Source organism: Alligator sinensis, unplaced genomic scaffold, assembly GCF_000455745.1.
Source record: "Alligator sinensis unplaced genomic scaffold, ASM45574v1 scaffold308_2, whole genome shotgun sequence".
In the NCBI taxonomy this organism is placed as follows: Eukaryota; Metazoa; Chordata; order Crocodylia; family Alligatoridae; genus Alligator; species Alligator sinensis.
This window is the reverse complement of record NW_005842082.1, coordinates 1,180,298-1,198,164: the sequence shown is the minus strand read 5'-3', so window position 1 is coordinate 1,198,164 and position 17,867 is coordinate 1,180,298. Positions and strand designations below refer to the sequence as shown.

The following is a 17,867-nucleotide window of genomic DNA, read 5'->3' as shown; positions in this document are numbered from 1 at the left end:
CCCGGGGCGGGGGCCCGGGCAGGTGCTCCCCCCCCACCGGGCTTCACCCTCGGCGCAAGCGCAGTGATCGCCGCGTCTCTGCGGGGAAGGGGACGCGTGAGGCGGGGCCGGGGCCGGCGTCCTACAGGACCTCGGGCTTCAGCGCGCTCCGCCTCGCCTCCTACCGCCGCCCCCTGCCCGCCCGCGGGCCCCAGCAGGTGAGCGTCCCGGCCACTGCGGGACGGGGATGGGGATGGGGAGAGGGGGACGTTGGGTGGGGGACTCGTGGTTGGGGAGTGGGGGGCTTTTGGCTAAGGGGTCTGGGGGAGGGGTCTCTTGGCTACTTTTTGGGGGTGGGAAGCACCTTCTTGGTCCCTGCTTGCTCATGGGATCCCACAAACTGAATGGGGCAGGAGCCTAGGGAGGGGGATGGCCTCTGAGACTCCCCCCCCCCCCCTTTGTTTGTGCTGCCAGAGGATACCTGGCTGGCTTGGGGGTGGCGAGAGATGTTCAGGGCTTTTCTGGTGTGACAGTGGCTGGAAGCTGGGAAAATCCTCAGCTGTGGGGAAAGCTGGTTTGAAAGGAGAGGGGTCACTCCTTTGGCAAGGGAAGGGGGAGCAGGGCTGTGACAGAACCACTTTTCCTAGCTGCCTGCAGCCTGGCACTTGGCCCAGGATGCTAGGCCTTAAGCAGGTTTCCCTGTGCCCCTGAGGGCTGAAGGCAAAGACCTGAGCTTTTAGCCCATCATGGTGATCAGTTCCTCTCCTCTTACCACCTCTGCCCCACAGATGTTCTGATGATGAGGCACCAGTGGCACCTGCCATGTGGACAATGGGGCCTTTCTGCGCCTGTCACTGTCCACATTGTTACTGGGAGAAGAAAGCTGTAGTGTAGCAACTCACTCCCAGAACAGAAGCGTTACAGAGTCTGATTTCATCCCACACTTGCATATTTCTAGGAGCTTTTCAGGGTTGTTTGTCTGCACCTGGGGAGGGAGAGTGCTTTTTCTATCCTTTTCTCAAAATGTGGCTGCACATCACTTAAAGCACACAGAATAAACAGCAAAAGAGGACTTGGCATCACTGAGTGTAGTTGGTCCTGTCGGATAATTACATTTTTTCTGTGTGTATATATATAAGGACTAGATTGTTTTTTGCTTTAGATAAGCAGAGAAGTTGATCTTTATCACCATACTCATACATGTATTTTAAGAGTAAGGAGTATGGTGATAAAGATCAACTTCTCTGCTTATCTAAAGCAAAAAACAATCTTGTCCTTTGGTGTTGTTCAGTTTTAGTATAGGTTATGTAGACCTCTCAGAAGTACTTATGATTAAGCTGTTACTCTGTTTTCATCATTCACATGTAAAATGTATTACTTTATGTATGCTTTTACTAGAAGTCCACAGGCTTCCTCCTTGTTCTTTCTTGATTTAGTGTGTGTGTGTGTTTCTAAATGATTGTTAACTGAGAAAATACTTGCTTTGCCCTTCAGTAGGTTCATAGAGTTTGCCTGTGTCAGGTGGTATTAATAATCCATCAGCTATTATGTAATCAGAAGAGCATTCCTTTCAGTAATTGTTTTTACTATATTTTAACACTTTTTTTTTTTAAATCTCCTTTCTTATCAAACTAGCTCCAGCATGCTTGTTCATACATTTTTTTCCAGCTTTTACCTATTGAATGGTCTCTGTCTGATTCTTGTTTCTAATCCCCACTTCATTGTCTTCAAGAGCTCACAAAAGTGTGAGCGAAGTTTCAGAATAAACTAGAAACATAGACAAAATGAAAAGCAGATCAGAAAAGTTTTAAAGGGTATAAATCTTGATGTTGCCTTAGTTTCTTAGTCTTGTATTCACATACTGGAACTGATTGAGGCAAGAAGTGCCATTGGCTTAAGAATTTTGCAAGATTTGGAGCCAGGGGCTTAGTTCAGGAGACAGAGTGTAAGATTTTCAGGAAATCAAATAGTGGAGGGTATATGAGCTGAGGCAAGCAGGTTGGTGTAATACAGTGATTATCAACCAGGGTGCTGCAGCTGTGATTTACAAGATAAACCCCAAAGTTACAGATAGGAATCCATAGTGTTGAGAACATTTCTGACTTGTTGTGGTCTTTATGATTTTTTTTTTTTTTTTCAACCGAGGGGATTGCTTTCTTATTTTGTTTCCGTAGCTAAAAATGAGTGAAAGTTAAAAGCTTTCATTTTCTGAGGGGTGCCTTGATTCTAAAAATGTTGAGAATCACCAATCGAATGAGAGAATACTCTCTTCCCACCCCCCTGCAGTGTTTTTTTTTCTTTTTCTAGCCCTAGTAACTCCAGATGTTATAGCCTGCAATGCAGTTTTAGTTTTGTCCTTTGCTTTTATTATTATTTATGTGAAACCTAAAAAAGCCTAGTATTTTCAAATGGTCTGTTTCTCCTGTTAAAAACAAAGCAGGGGGTGCAAGAGAGTGCGATGATGTTTTAGTTGGTCTTGATACAAGAGTACAAGTCGGTGCAGAGGATGTAGGTTGTAGCCATGTTGGTGTAAGGACATAGGCAGACAAGGTTCTTTGGGTAAATCTGATATCTTTTATTTGACCAACTTGGTTAGAACAATTCTTTGCAGTCAGTGCAGAGAAACCTTGAACTAGCCTGTGTACTTTTAAACAGATAGACTATATTACTTTGAGAACTCACATCTTCTAAGAGGCTACTTAAGTTCTTTTTGTGTAGGTAACTTTGTACAATAGCTTTGAAAAATGGTTTCACAGCATTGTCTTAGTGCAGAAATTTCTAAGCATGTATCCTAGTAATAGAAGTACTGATCTTGCATGTGGATTTTCACCTTCTTGAGCTCTGATCTGCATGTGTTACTAGACATCCTTACAGTGAGGACAACACTCTCTTTCAGCATGGGTTTGGCAGGAAGTTATTGGACAGTAACCTCTTTTTAAAAAAAAAAAAAAAAAGGGGGGGGGGGGGAGGGGGGGCTCTATTTCACAGGTGCATGATGTTTCAGTGTGGAGCCAGGAGGAGAGCAACTTTGCTGTTCATTATTTTAATTGTGTGCATTTATGTTTCAGGAAAGTATATTGTCAAACTTTGAGCTATGGGTTACCTGTTTTAGCAATATAGGTTAAATTTAGACTGATACACAAGAAATTGTGTTATGTTGTATTAAATCAGAGAAACTTGAATCTGTTTGTCCAGGCCCAGCACTAAATGAAGGATAATGCTTGGTTTGATCCACACTATTCCCTAAATCTCCCTGATATTTGGCTATGTGCCTAAACCCTACTTTTTATTAACAATATATTTGATAGGATTTGAAAAGAGGAAAATAGATGAATTCCTTGACCTAATATTAGGATTTAGTCCCTTTTCTTCTTAAAAGGCCTGTCAGTAAATATATTTGTAGTGATTTGGTTCATTTACACACATGAATTCATTAGGACAGAATAAATAAATTCTAATACATTTCTAGTCCAAGTAAGTCTCTTGAGAGTCTTGATAACTAGAAGATTGAAATGGTGAATCATTTGCACATGTGTGCAGAGAGAAACTCCTGCATCACCCTGGAGAATCTTATACACCCTGACTTACAAGCACACTTAATCTAGCCTGAGGTACAATACAACCATATGGATCTTAGGATAGTTCTAGTGTTGCCTGGAATGGTTACTGCAGCCTTCTCTGTTCACGTACTCCAGTCAAACTTCAGTACCCTCTTTGGAAACTACAGTGTCAAGTGGTTCCCTGAGTGAAATCAGTGCTGTGGTGGTAACGGGTTGTTTGTGGTAATAAATTATGTAAGCTCTCTTAGAATCCTCTTTCTCTGATGGATAGAGATGCAAATAGGTAATTCTATAACTATCAGTTGCTTGAAAAGAAGTAATCTGTCACCAATCAAAGTCCTTGGCTGGCAAGCTATGTATGGTTTCTCCTATAAGAGGTCTAAATAGACTTTTATGTAAAATGGAAAGTTTCTGTGTGTTTTAAAAACTGAGTACTAAGACAGACCATAGGTCTGTCTTGCCCAGTATCCTGTAGCACAGTGGTTCTCAATGTTCTTTTTGTACCAGGATATATCTGTAAACATCAATGGCCAGTCCTGACCCAGTGCCCCTCACTCCCAACCCATTGCCCTCCACCCCCAGTCTCCCAGTTTGTGGGGCATGGGAGTGGGAGGGGGGCTCCAAACCGCCACAAGCAGACTGGAACTCTGCCAGCCAGCAAGGGAAAAGCCACCACTTTCCACATTTTTTCTCCTCTAAAAGAGAATCCATTTTTAAAGTTTGTTCGTGACCCTTTCATATATTCTCATGACTCACTTTTGGGTTGCAACCCACAGGTTGAGAGAGACTGCTGTAGCACAGCGTGGATATTGAAAGGAAGAGTGAACTGGATATGCCCAGGGTGTTTTTTCCCACCTCTTTCACTTGCAGCTTCCAGCATTTAAGGTCTAGGAAGTTCTGATTCTGAGGTGGAACCCCTAATTCCCAGGCTAACTATCTACAGATGCCCTCTTCCTTCAAGAATTTGTCCAATGCCTTTTTGAATCTGGCTAAACTGTGTATCTGGCTAAACAGTATCTTATAGCAATGAGTTCTACACTTTAACTTACACCCTGTATGAAAAAGCACTTCCTTTTGTTTGTTTTAAACTTACTACCTACAACTTAGTGTCTTGATTTGGATTTTTAGTTCACAGGCTGGAGTTACTTTTGTAAAGAAAGTTGGTCAAGTACTTGTTACTCCTAGTAGGAAGTTTTCTACCTGATACTGGCAAACAAAAAGCAGTACTCCAAGAAGTAAACTTGCTTGTTCTTTCACAGAATTGCTTCCACAGTCTTGGCTGTTGTGAAATTCCTATTCAGGCTGGCATGAAATTTTTCAAGCTTTTTGGTTAGGTGGCAGGGATGACGCATTTACTTTTATGCTTACATTAAATCAACAGAGAATGAATATCCAGCTACCTTTTCTGGTCCCTCTTTTCATTAAACAGTTAGTGTAGAGATGGAAAAATCATAATTTCTGCTAACTTATTTACCCCTGGCCACACCTTTTGTTAGCAGCTCCATGCAAGAAAGCCTTTGTATGGAAGAATTCTTCTGCTGTCTGCCTACATTATATGAACATAAAACTGTCTTCTATAGTTCCAGGTATGAAACTTGGTTGAGTGCTGTGATGCTACAAGACATCAGAAAATTGTAAAATTGAAATGCCTCTACAACAGAGTATGGGAATCCTCCTCCAAGAATAATGTCCACTGTAAAGTATCTGGCTGAGATGAGTTGTTTTCTTTGTAAAGGCACCACATAAAGAGTGATTAAAATAATTTCTGTAGCCTGTGGACACAGTCTTTGGGTGGAGCTAAGGAAATCTCTTATGGGACTCGTAGGTCCAAGAGGCTGCAGAATTGGAAAGTGTAGCACTGACAAAGGTATCATCTATTCAAATCCCAGTCAGCCTCTCCTGACCTAATGGGTAGAATTATAGAAGGTATAGTGCTGGAAGGGATTTCAAGAGGTCATCCTGAGATGACTCCAGAAGCATCACTTGCCCAAAGCAGAATTAAAGGTGCAGATGGAAGTAACAATTTTTGTCTGATCTGGCCCCAGAAAGTAGTTTATAGCCATGACCAAACATAAGTGCATGGCTGTAGATAGCTTCAACAGCTGCCACTGTTTTCAGAATGGAAGGGGGGGAAAGGAAATGGAGAGAGCTTGGTCTGGGGGGTTTTCTGCCCCTGCTGGATGGTGGGGCAGATGTATTGGTGTCCCCTGAGGTGGGGAGTCTTCAGTTCACCCACCCCACCCTACAGAGCCAGCTGGGGAACCACTAGAATGAGCTTCCTCTGCTTCCTTTTCCCCCCTCCCATTCTAAAATAGGGATAGGCTGAGAGAGAGGAGGGGTGGTTGCTAGGGAAAACTGACTGCAGGCTGGCAGTCAGCAGCTAGATTCCCCTCCCCCCGGAAACAACAGTGAATTTGTGTTTGGTCCAGGGGATCATTGCAACTCAGAATACTTCCTGCATAGCATTTTTAGTTATAGTGGAGAGCTTACACTTTTGTCTTTACCCTAACTAAAATCATTCTTGACAGGTATTTGGAGACGTCTTCTAAGAAAGGGTTAGGCAGGAATGGAGAATCTAAGGGCATTTATAAGCATGCTCCGTGGCAGCTGGCAAGGAGGCGGCAGGGGGGCGGGGGTTAATTAGAGTTACTCCAAGAGCTCCTCTAGTTAAAGTGCCCAGGGTGTCTTATGTTGTAGAAGTGCTCATTCTGAAGCATCCCTGCTCTTCAGAATGGTGTTGAATGAGCATTTAAATAAAGTGTCCCCACTGCCATTTTGAAGTGCAGGGGTGCTGATACATGAGGTGGGGGATACTGCTGGAGCACAGTAATTACTGTGTTCCAGCAGACTCGATTAACGGAGCCTCCTCCAATGTGCTGTAATTATAGCGCATTGGAGCATCTGCCCTGCTAGTGTATAGGTACCCTAACATTTTTACAGGTAATCTCTTCCTGTCTCTTAAAAATCTTTATAGTTACGGGTCAACAGTTTACAGGCTACAGAACCATTGGATTGGGCCTGTGGCTATGGGGCTTCTGTGGGATTTGATGATGGGGGTCTTTGGCTGCTGGGACACTTCCTAGCACCTGCCCATCTCTGACCTGGGGTTGGTTGTCCTGGCCTGCAGCCAAAAAAGTTACCTACCCTGTTTTAGTATGAGAAACTAGATCTTGTTCCCTCGGGTCTCTAGGGATCTGAATTTGTAATATTCATTTAGCCATAGAAACGGGAATCAACATTAAGGGCATCAGTATGAAGTTCTTGTTAGTCTTCCTGCAGGGGCTGTTGAATGGGATTATGAAATGCATTCTGTATCTCTACCTTTTCCAAAATACATGGAAGAACTTTGATTCCTTGGAATTCAGGTGCAGTTTTCCTATCGGTTGAATCTTGTATATTGAAGTTCACTGGGTGAACTTCCCACAACCAGGAAAAATTACTTTCCATTCTGTTACAGATCTTCTAGGGGAAAAAATAGCTCAAGTATAGGAGTCTGAAATGCCAGAGTGGGCAACTTAGTTTCTAAATTTTATTCATATCTGATATATCTTGGTATTCTCTTTGGCAAGGAATGATGTTTCTCTGGCAAGGAATGGTGTTAATGTTTCCCTTAGAAGCTGTCTTCTCTGAAGAGAGTAGAAATTTCTTCAGTGGTACCTTGGCTCCTTTTCTATAATTCCTTGGAGTAGAAAGCTTACCATATGTAAAATATGTTTTCCCTTGAAGAAGTGGTTATCAAAGGTACTTTGACTTCATGAGGCTTTCATAACCACTTTTGAATGATGCCACAACCTCCCAGCTTGATTCTCCCTAGCCTGTCTGGTTAAAGTTTCTGTGGTGCTCTGAAGGTGAGAGGCAAATGTATAAAGTAGGCTGCTGCTTCTTGCACATTGTATAAAGAAGGCAGTTCAGTATACTGTGCAAATCCCTATAGTCTTGAGCAGAATTTCTGGTTCTTTTTCTGACCTGTAAATAAAGTGCATCATATTCACTACTTGATAATACATCAGATGAGCCATTAAATACTTGTGCAACCACCCAAGCTCATCTCAGTGTTTTTATAGCTGAGTTTTAGGAAAGAAAATATCCATTTAACCTCCTGTAATGATATTGGTTAAATGGTTAACTGATGACATAGCTTCTGCTGGGAGTCGCTTCTGGGCACTTCTTAGGGAGGAGGCAGGGGCCTGGTCAATCCAGCCAGCCAAAGACCATGAGAATCTCTCTGCTGGGAGGGAGGAAGCACCTGTGAACAAACAGCTAATTGTTTAATTGACAAGTCATTAGTCATCCCACTCTTCCTATTTAACCTCATAGGTTGTAGGTATCAGTCTTCCCCTGGCCTCTTCAGTCCACCTCCCCCCTTCCTTCCTGCTGTGCCACTGTCCTGTTCCAGCTGGGGGACTGCCTGCCTTCCCTTCCCTGCTAACCAGTTATCACCGGGGATCCGGGTTTTCCGTTTCCCATGGAGAAAACCACAGATTTCCCAGGTTAATTGGAGAAAATGTGGATTTTCCCTTTTAGCAGGGAAACCCATGGATTTCCCCCTTTTGCAAAGAGCTCTGCAGGCTGGCTGAGTTCCAGCCTGCAAGAGCTGTTTGCAAAAAGGGTGAGAGAGCCCCAACCCTGCCTGGACAGGGAGGGAGAGGGGGAAAGGACCGGACCTGATGCAATCACTTACCCGAGGCTGCCTCAGGAGGATCAGGGCAAGTGGTGTGAGGTGCGGTGGTGGTGATGGCTGCTGCGTGCATTCTCCCCTCCCCCCCAGCCAGGCAGTACGTGAGAGTAAGGGGTGTGACCAGGACTGGGGAGGGCTGTAGGGGGCAGTGAGGGGCGCAAGCAGGGCTGGAGGGTCTTTAATTTTTATCACGGATTTTGGATTTTTTAGCTATGATCTGCAGTTTATACCTTCCCCCTCTACAAAACAGAAGCATGTAAATCAGCTTCATCACTAAAAAGCAAGAAGCCTCCCAGCAGTTCACCAGGAGCACCAAAGTTTGCTCTGATATGATCCAGGAACATTCTGCACAGGTGTTGTCCTTCTCTGTCAAAAATTGCAAAGCACATAGCCATCGGCTGCATTAAAAGGAGGGAGGTTAAGAAACATTTCTTTACTGTCTGAGCCCCCCAACGCCTGGAACAGACTCCCCACAGAGGTGGTGCAAGCACCTACTCCACATACTCAAGAAATATTTGGATGTTTATCCTAGCTGACTTCCTGCCCCTTGGGCAGGGGGCTGGACTCGATGATCTTCCAAGGTCCCTTCCAGCCCTGATGTCTATGAAATCAGAGAATTCATGATTTTTTTTTTTGATTATCTATCAGGGAAAACCAGGATCCCTGGTTATCACTGAGCTTATTGGTTAAATGATTAATCATTTAACCTTTCACATCCCTACTCAGTGTATTTCTGCCAGAGGTAGAGCTGGCAACCACTTTGAAAATGGTTTACCCAAATAAACAGTTTGCTTTCTCAAAAGATGGTGACCAGTTACCCACTTGTTGCCATCTCTGTACAGGTAGTACCTGATACAAAATCTGCAGTAGTTTCCATCTCATTCATATGGAATTAATTCCTAGGAAAATTAGGTATGGAGTCCATGACCCTTGGCTTACCAATTTACATGAAGCCTTAATTTCTGATGTTTTTGAAGACTAGAAATTCTCCAGTGATCTATGTGAAATTCCCCCATGCTGTACTTGGGAAGCCTCTTAAGATATCCATACCTGTCATCTGAAGAGAAAGGTACCTAACTAAGTAATATTTAATCTGCATTGGGGAGCACTCGAATGTCCAGAACTATGATAGTTTCATATAAAGTCTTTGAAGAAGGGTGCCATTCTGCTTATGATCCATATGAAAATGTGTTGTGCAATTGTTAGATTAAGGTTCCTGGTATAACTGTAGTACTTGGGGGAAGTGGGGGGGGAGGGGTGTTACAAGGGATGATATTCAGTAGTGAATTTGCATGTTGGCGTTGGCAACACAGGAGTCTGACAGCCTACAGATTATGATCTAGTGCAGGGGTTTTCAACCTTTTGGGGTCGGTGTACCCCTGGTGACCGGCTGAGAAGGCAGGAGTCCCCCCAGTGGCCAGATGAGTTGGGGGGGTGGGGGGAGGGCCCAGCAGCCAATCAGCATTTTCCCCCAGCAGCCAGTTGACAAGTGTGGGGGGAGGGGCATGGTCCCCCAGATGCTGATCGGCAAGCATGGTGGTAGAAGTGCTGGCATCTGCTGCCAAATATCCTTTGAGGCCCTTCCAAATACCCCAGTTTGAAAAACCCTAATCTACTGACTGTGGGGAGGATAGCAAAATGTAACTGAGTTATTTTGTAGGGATTGAATCCAGGTCTAGTGTGAAAGAAGGGTGGTGGGGAGGTGAAGCTACCAGCTGAGCTGAAGAACCAGATCTTTTGGAGTGTAAAAGTATTTGTCATTACTAGAAGAGCTGCTACACGTGTAGCTGTGATGACATTGGTATGATAATGAGGCATGCTAGTGGAGATAGCTATGAGAACAGAAATGTTCTGTACCACCTCTCGGGTGGCAGAAACTAAGCCAGTGATGCTCAAGCTTTCTGGATTAGAGACACTCCTTCACAACTCTGGTGAATCTAGTGGCACCCAACTCCAAAAACTAGTTTATATGTTATAGTGCTTACCTCCTTGCTGGGCAGTAGGGGAGGGAAATTGGCCAGGCAGGGACAAGCTGGATCTTATGCTTATCTCTTCACACCCTTCTAAGAAACTGGTAGCACCCCAGAGTGCTATGACACCCAGGTTCGGAATCACTGAACTAGACAGGCAAAAGTACTGTCAGCATAGACGTGTTTGCACCAGGGTTTTTACTAACATAGCTGTGTTGGCTACAGAGGGATTTCTTTTCTTATTTCTGCAAACTACAGTAGTGTGGGTTATTGCATAGGCACTTCATTTGCCATATAGCTTCCAAAGGATTTTGTGGCAAAGTAGATGACTTGGATCTTTTTATTAATGGCTTCATTTCTCATTCTGCCTTAGTGACTAAATTCAAGTGATTCTTGGTGAATAGTTTTAACCCCCTTCCAATAGGAATGCCATTGCATAATGCTTTTGAAGGGCATAGAAATATTAACAGCAGTCATTGTAAGTTCTAGGATGAGCTCGTGGCTTGAGTATTTAGTACAACTCTTGCTAATCTACAGTGCATTGTGTGTGGAGTTTCTGTTTTTACATCTTAAAAATAGTTCAAAAGCCACAGATTTTCATATCACCACCACCAGACTATCTGCAGCTGGAACAAAGTCTCTTTACTTGCAATACATTTGCAATAGTTGACAATACTGTAGTGATTCTTGACTGATGAGATGCTTCTTTCTTTAGTGCGCTGAAAACCTTGTACTGTTTGACATTGCTGGCTTTTTAGAGTCATTGTACAACAGCATATGCGTTTTTTGCATCATTTTTTAGTTGAAGTTTTGTGGAAGGAGAACTGACTATAGGACCAGAAACTAGCAACTAGAAACAGAGCCCTCTTTTCTCCCCCTCCCCCCCTCCTTCTGACTTGCCAGGGAGCACTGGATGTCCCGTCCCACCCCTCCCCACGGATTGCCACATGTCCTGAAACTGTAGCTTAATTACCCTGATTAAGCCCAAGGAAGGCATGAATCCACGTGCTAATGGCTTCCCCTGGCCTTAGGGTAATTAAACTGTGGTTTCAGGACATCCCCAAACATCTCACTGAAAAAAAGTCAATATAAGTAAACAAGCAGAGAAAAGCCCTGCAGTTCTGAGCTCAGGGCAGGTTAGCGGGGATGGATGGACAAGGAGAGGGTGGGGCTTTCTCTACAGAGGTTGGGGTTATGCAAGTAATGGAATGAGGAGGGAGGGAGGCAGATTGAGTCCCAAATGGGGGGTGGGGTTATGCAAATGATGGAATGAGAGTTGAGGAAAGAAGTAGAAGGCTGGGATTGGAGGCGGGGTTATGCAAAATGATAGGAAATGGGCCAGAGGCAGTGGGACATGGCTGCCGCCTCCCCACTGCCTCCCTTCCTGCACTGAGCCTGTGAACTGCCCCTTCTCCCTGCCTCTGTCTCCCCCCCCCCCCCCCCCCCCCACCCCCCCCCGCCCTCAAGACCCAAGGGCTTTCTGTTCTTTTCTTGCAGCTTTTCTTCTGTTTTTTTTTTTTCTCCCTGCTCTGTAGTTTTTTTTCCGCTTTTTCAAAGGGCCTGTCTGAAATGTCAGTTTCTGTGAATATCGCGAAATCTTGAATTCCATAGGTTCCTACCAATAACACTTTCCAATCCAAACTGTTGCATGAGTAGTTGAACTGAAAAAGTTTGTTATGAAGCACCGTCTTCCAGTTGTTTGTTCCTTTCGCAATTATAGTACTGTACCATGTTAATTTTATTCCATATTTATTCTAGTATGGAATTACATTTCCAGTTATAATACATGTTGTTTTTTCCCATTTCCTATTTCAGAATAGAAGATGAATAACCTTTCATTTAGTGAACTGTGTTGCCTGTTCTGTTGCCCACCATGCCCTGGGAAAATTGCTTCCAAACTGGCATTTTTACCTCCAGACCCTACTTACACATTGATGTGTGATGAAAGTGGTAGTCGTTGGACTCTACATCTTTCTGAGCGAGCAGACTGGCAATATTCCTCTAGAGAAAAAGATGCCATTGAGTGCTTCATGACTAGAACAAGCAAAGGTAACAGGATTGCCTGTATGTTTGTGCGTTGCTCACCTAACGCCAAGTACACTTTGCTCTTTTCACATGGAAATGCTGTTGACCTAGGTCAGATGAGCAGTTTTTACATAGGACTGGGTTCTCGGATTAACTGCAACATATTCTCATATGATTATTCTGGATACGGTGCAAGTTCTGGGAAACCAACGGAGAAGAACTTGTATGCTGACATTGATGCGGCTTGGGTGGCTCTTCGAACAAGGTAAGGAGTTAATTGCAAATTTACTGTTCCGGTGCGTTCCATTTTGCTTAACTTATGAAACTGGAGTGCAGAATCTATCCTAAAATCTTGTGTTAGGATTGAATAGATTAAAACTGGATTTGGGGATTGAGTTGCATTATGAAGACATTGTTAGTAGTTGGAAGATCTTAATACAGAGGAGGATCTGGATATCCTTGTAAGAAGGACTGGACTAATAAAACGGAGTTTCATTTTAATAGTACAAAATGCAAAATCACCTTTTCAAGTAAGAATTTTTGGTGTAATCTGGTTACTTGAATTGGGAACAGCAGAGGAGGAGAGAAACTAACCCAAAGTTTACAAGTTCGGCAATTTCCAATGGAAAATTTAAGTATCACCGCAACGACAGAAGATGCTAGCGAGACCTTATTTTCTATGTTGTGCACTAAGTGGTTTGCCATGTTTGAGCAAGATGAACTTAAACCAGAATAGGTGAAAGAGGAGCTGATAAATGGTCAGGGGAATTATATTATAAAGAGAGCCTGACTTGTTTACCCTAGAAAAATGAAGTTTCAGAGGATAGCAGATTTGTCCTTCCATTAGCACGTTGGTAGAAGAAACACCAGGGTTTATCCCTGGTGGGAGTAAGAAGGTAGGGAAGAGAAATGTTTTAAATTGACTGCCATCATTGGTATAAGATGGGGTTTAAACAAATCTTTAATAAATGTAGGCTGGAAATTGAAAGGTTTCCCACTGTCACAGGAATATGGTTCTAGAACAGCTTTCTAATAGGAAAAATGAAAACAAAAAGCTAGAGGCCCCTTCCAGTTCTGTCCCCCTATGGTGTCTCTGTATCCTAAGTTAATTAGTTTGTTTGTTTTTTTTAAACTGCTGTATGCAAAATCAGGGCGTTTCAGCTTTACGTCACTAGAGGAGAACTTTGTGGTTCTGGTTCAGTACAAGTAGCTGGCATCAGTGGTGAGATTTGCCCATGCCTCCACCTCTTCTGTCTTCTCCTTCCCACCCTGCCCTTCCAGCTGCAGTCCAGCTCCCTATCAGGAAGTGATTGCACAGGCAAAATCTGGGGCATGTTTTAAAAGCTGATGATTTAAGCAAATGTCTACCAGGCCTATGTCCTTTTAGAGTGATGGGGGACTTGTTCTGTGAGAGCCAGCTGGCTGCTTTAAGTGGCTAATGTGTGTTATAACCAGAAACTGAGTCTTCTCCCACCTCTTTGATTCTGTACTTCTGTTCTGCCACTAAATCTATAGCGTGTAGAGCAAACTATGTTACAACTTAATGTTCTACACCAGGGGTCAGCAATTATTTCAGGCAGAGGACCACTTACTGAGTTTTGGCAAGCCATCAAGGGCTGCATGACAGGCAGCCAGAGGCAAATTAATATTCATTTTCTAGATTTTTTTTTTTTTTTTTTTAGGAGCCCCGTGGGCTGGATAGAATGACCTGGCAGGCCGCATTTTGCCCACCCCTGTTCTACAGTTTCTGGAAAGATTATATTATTTGGGGTTTTCTTTTCCTTAAATCATGGGGACTGTGATAAGCATAGAACACCACAGTATTTTAAATTACTTCAAGTGTATTGGTTAAAATATTCTGAGATGGGCCAGTACTTGCAGTTTCAGGACAGATTTTTTTTTTTTTTCATTGGGTTCTGTATTTTGTGGTAGAAGAGCACTGCAAAACAGTCCCAAAACCAGTATAGATTACCATAGAAAGATCATTAGCCTGAGAGGGATTATTTGATGGTGCAGACAATATACTCACAACCTTAACTAGGATACCTCATCCCTTTCTGATTGCTTAATTCTGTGCTGTTCAATGTCCATATATTTTTGGTGTAATACAAGTTAATGAGGACTTCAGGGAGAGATGCTTCCTTTGAGAATTTTGTTTGTTTGTTTGTTTGTTTGTTTTGCACCTTGCCAAATTCTTTAAAAAAATACTTTATTCAGGAGTCTTCATATGCCTTCTAGGTGAGGGCTGAGGAAATTTGTTGTTCCGGTCTTAAATATTTTTAACAGTTTTACTTCTAAAAGTGGAAGGTGTGTGCAAGTGTTCTTCCCCCTCCTCCCCCCCCCCCAAGTTTATTGTGTAATTGAATATACTTTGTAAATATTTCAGTCTCAAGTTGTCCCATATCAGGTTATTTTATATGGTACTTATTAATGGAAATTACATAGGAATATATCTAAAATTTGGATGGGAAGTTGTATTTAGTGTATAGGATTTTAGACCCTAGAACCTGCATAAATATCTAAGTTAATATTTTTAAGAGGGTCAGAAGAAACTATAAAAATGAGGAATGAGCAAAAGAAGCTTACACTACACATACTGCTTGACTTCCTCCCTTGAACTTTCTGAGACAATCTCTTCCCTTTTGATTTTTTTTTTTTTTTTTTTTTTTTTTTTTTTTTTTTCTTCACTCAGAAATTGAGTGACCATTAGAAACAGTGGTTACCACCTTCTTCTGGGGAGGTTTTTTTTTGTTTGTTTTTTCCCCTCCCACAGCTTTGACAAGCAAATTTACTTCCTTAGGCTTTAAAGTTCTTTGTCACTCTTTGAAGGTGCTAGAGCAGCAGGTCAACACCTCGGCCTACTATAAAATTAAGCTTGCAAATAATTTATTAGGCAGTTCTAATGTCTCAAGCTTAACATGTAGGTGTTGATACTATATTTTATGGTGTATAGTTCAACACGGTGTGTAAGTCGGCCCCATACATCTGCACAAAAGTTAGGATTTTTGTAGATCTGTTGTAGAAGTTGTCCCCGCCTTGGCATGCAAGATGCTGGAAACCCAGGCAGGCTTGTGGGAGAGATTGCATGCTGGTGGACTCCTGGGAGCTCGGGCAGCACATGGCCTGCTGGCAGCCCACCCAGCCAACCAGCCCAGGAGAACACCGCCACTGTTGCCCATGGGGCAAGCCAGTCCCTTCCTGGGCTTCACCAGACATCTTACCAGTCACGAGAGCCTGCTAAAGGCAGAAGTGATGAGGGGCCCTATCTGTCCTTTTGCGGAGCTTCCCCACCTGCCCCGTGGCTGAGAGGGTGAGCTGCCAGCAGGCCAAGCAGCCCCTGAGCTGCAGGAGCACTGGTTCTTCCCTCTGTCATGGAGGTGCCACACAGGCTGCCAGCAAGCTGTGTGCTACCCGAGCTCCCAGGGAGGTCCAGGCAGTGCCACTAGCAGGGGACAGTGTATAAGTCGAGGTTCAATTTTAAGAGTTAAAAATTTCCCATCGAACCTTGACTTATACGCTATGAAATACAGTAGCAAGCTTTATTCTTCCTTTTCTTGGCTCATAACCCATCTAAGTGTCTGTTTTGGACCGATTCAAAAGCAGTGACTAAAAACGAAGATTCATTGGCATATTTAATACTGATGCTTCTCTAGAATATGAATGTCCTTTTCTGTTGCTCTGCACAAGCCATTTACTATGTGAAGAGTTGATGTGAGGTTACTGTTTAGTTTAAATTATACCTCAAAGTTGAATTTGGAAGAAATAGGTTGAGGACTGTAACCTCACTGCTATAGCTACAGGCTATGGATAAAATAGTGTTTTGTGACATGTACATGACAAAATTTTGTGTATTGTCTTCTCACTGTGTGTTGAAATTTTGGAATGCTCCTGGGTATTTGCTCTACATTTAAGGCTAAGCAAGGTCTGACAGTGGTATAGTTTGTAATAATAAGATGTGGTACTGGAAGTTGGCTACTTGGCTATCCATTTATTTATTACCAATATACCAAGGAATACCTCGGGATTTTGAAAGTTAGTGCTCTATGTTGGAAAGTGTGTGTAAATAGGCTTTATTTTTGTCTGGGAAAATGGAGATTGAGTTTCAGTTTAGGCTTTGGCTGATTCATGTTTGAAGCGCTCCAGATTTGGTGTACTTCAGTCCATGGACAGCCATGTGTTTTCCTATCCCCTGTTGGAGTGCTTCAGAAGGACTCCTCTGGCACGCTGTCCAGTCATGGGATGTGATGGTTTGTTCTGCAGCTCTGCTCTCCCTTTTCCCCTCCCCCCGTGTGCTCTTCTTTGTACTCCTTCAGTTTCCTGGTTTTAGAAGTAGAGAGGCATACAAGGAGTCAAGTGCTTCATAAGATGGCTGTGTCTATCTGTTCATGTTTAAGTGTTTCTAAGGTGGTTCAGAATGCTTCAAATGTCATGGTTATCCATGGCTTTCAGTCACCTAAATATTGGCTTTATAGAAAACCTAATGTTAAGTGAATATTTACCACCTTGACTTTACCTTGGGGCGGACAATTATTTCGGGCAGAGGGCCGCTTACCCAGTTTTGGCAGGCTGTCGAGGGTCACATCTTAGGACCAATGTCTTGGGACCAATGTCCCAGGGCCAGCACCGGTGGGGCCCAAAGCAGGGCACAGGCTGGCAAGGGTCTGTGGAGCCAGGCTGGGTTTCACCAGCAGGGAGAAGGGGGAGCTGGCCTGGCTCCATAGAGCCCCTGCCAGCTGAGACCCTGTGCTCTTGTCACCGTACGCGCTGTGCTTTGTCCCCCCTGCTCGGGGCCCCCCCGGTGCAGGCCCCGTGCTCCTGCTGGCTCCTGTGTCCGCTCGCAACCAGGCCCCCCCCCAGCCCCACAGTACAGGCAGGGGGTAGCACATGGCCCCAATGCCCTGCTTGCTGGCAGGGAAGAAGCTGGTGCTGAGTGTGGGGAAAAGTGGCTCCTCGCCCGCCCCATGGCTGGCACTCCCTTTTGCAGGTACTCGCTGCCCATGTGGGGCAGTCTGGAGCAGTCATAGGCAGCCCCATGTGGGCTGCAAGCATCTACAGTGCAGGGCACTGGCTATGGGATGAGCAAGGGGCCAATTTTCCCCACGCTCAGCACCAGCTTGTAACCCGGCCCTGCTGCCAGCCTGGACTCCCTGCCGGCTCTGGGCTCGCTCATTGGGGCGGCACAAAGTGGCGGCAGCTGCTGCTGCTGCCCCCCCCTTGCTGTGCTGGGCAGTGTTGGTTCCTGTTGGCTGTTCAGTGCTCATACGCTGGGCAGCCCACAGGTGGTGGTGGCAAACACTGCCTAGCAGGGCCAGGGGGGCCGTAGCTGCTGTCACCACGCGCACCTGTAATGAGTGAGCTCAGAGCTGGTGCAGGGCCAAGGTGGGCAGCAGGGCCAGGTTACAAGGTGGTGCTGAGCGCAGGGGTGGGGAAAGTGGCCCCTTTCCTGCCCCATGGCTGGCGCCCCGTGCTGCAGCTGCTTGCAGCCTGCCTGGGGCTGCTTGTGCCTGCTCTGGACAGCCCCATGTGGGCTGTGAGAAGCTGCAGCAGGGAGTGCTGGCCACGAGGTGGGGGAGGAGCCGCTTTCCTCCGTGCTGGGAAGGAGCCTGGGGAAATGCTAAGCGCAGGGTGTGGGAAAGCAGCCCCTTGCCCGCCCCG

General features: G+C 44.6%; 1 protein-coding gene across 1 annotated transcript in view; it reads left to right on the top strand.

Annotated features, from left to right (window-relative positions):
• Window positions 1-6: 6 nt before the first annotated feature.
• Window positions 7-17,867, top strand: part of ABHD17B (abhydrolase domain containing 17B) — a 29,902-nt gene continuing 12,041 nt past the window's right edge. The window contains exons 1-2 of the mRNA XM_006023823.3: window positions 7-197; window positions 12,003-12,477. Of these exons, the coding sequence (XP_006023885.1) occupies window positions 12,011-12,477 (467 nt within the window). The 5' untranslated portion in view covers window positions 7-197; window positions 12,003-12,010. The remainder of the gene's footprint in view (window positions 198-12,002; window positions 12,478-17,867) is intronic.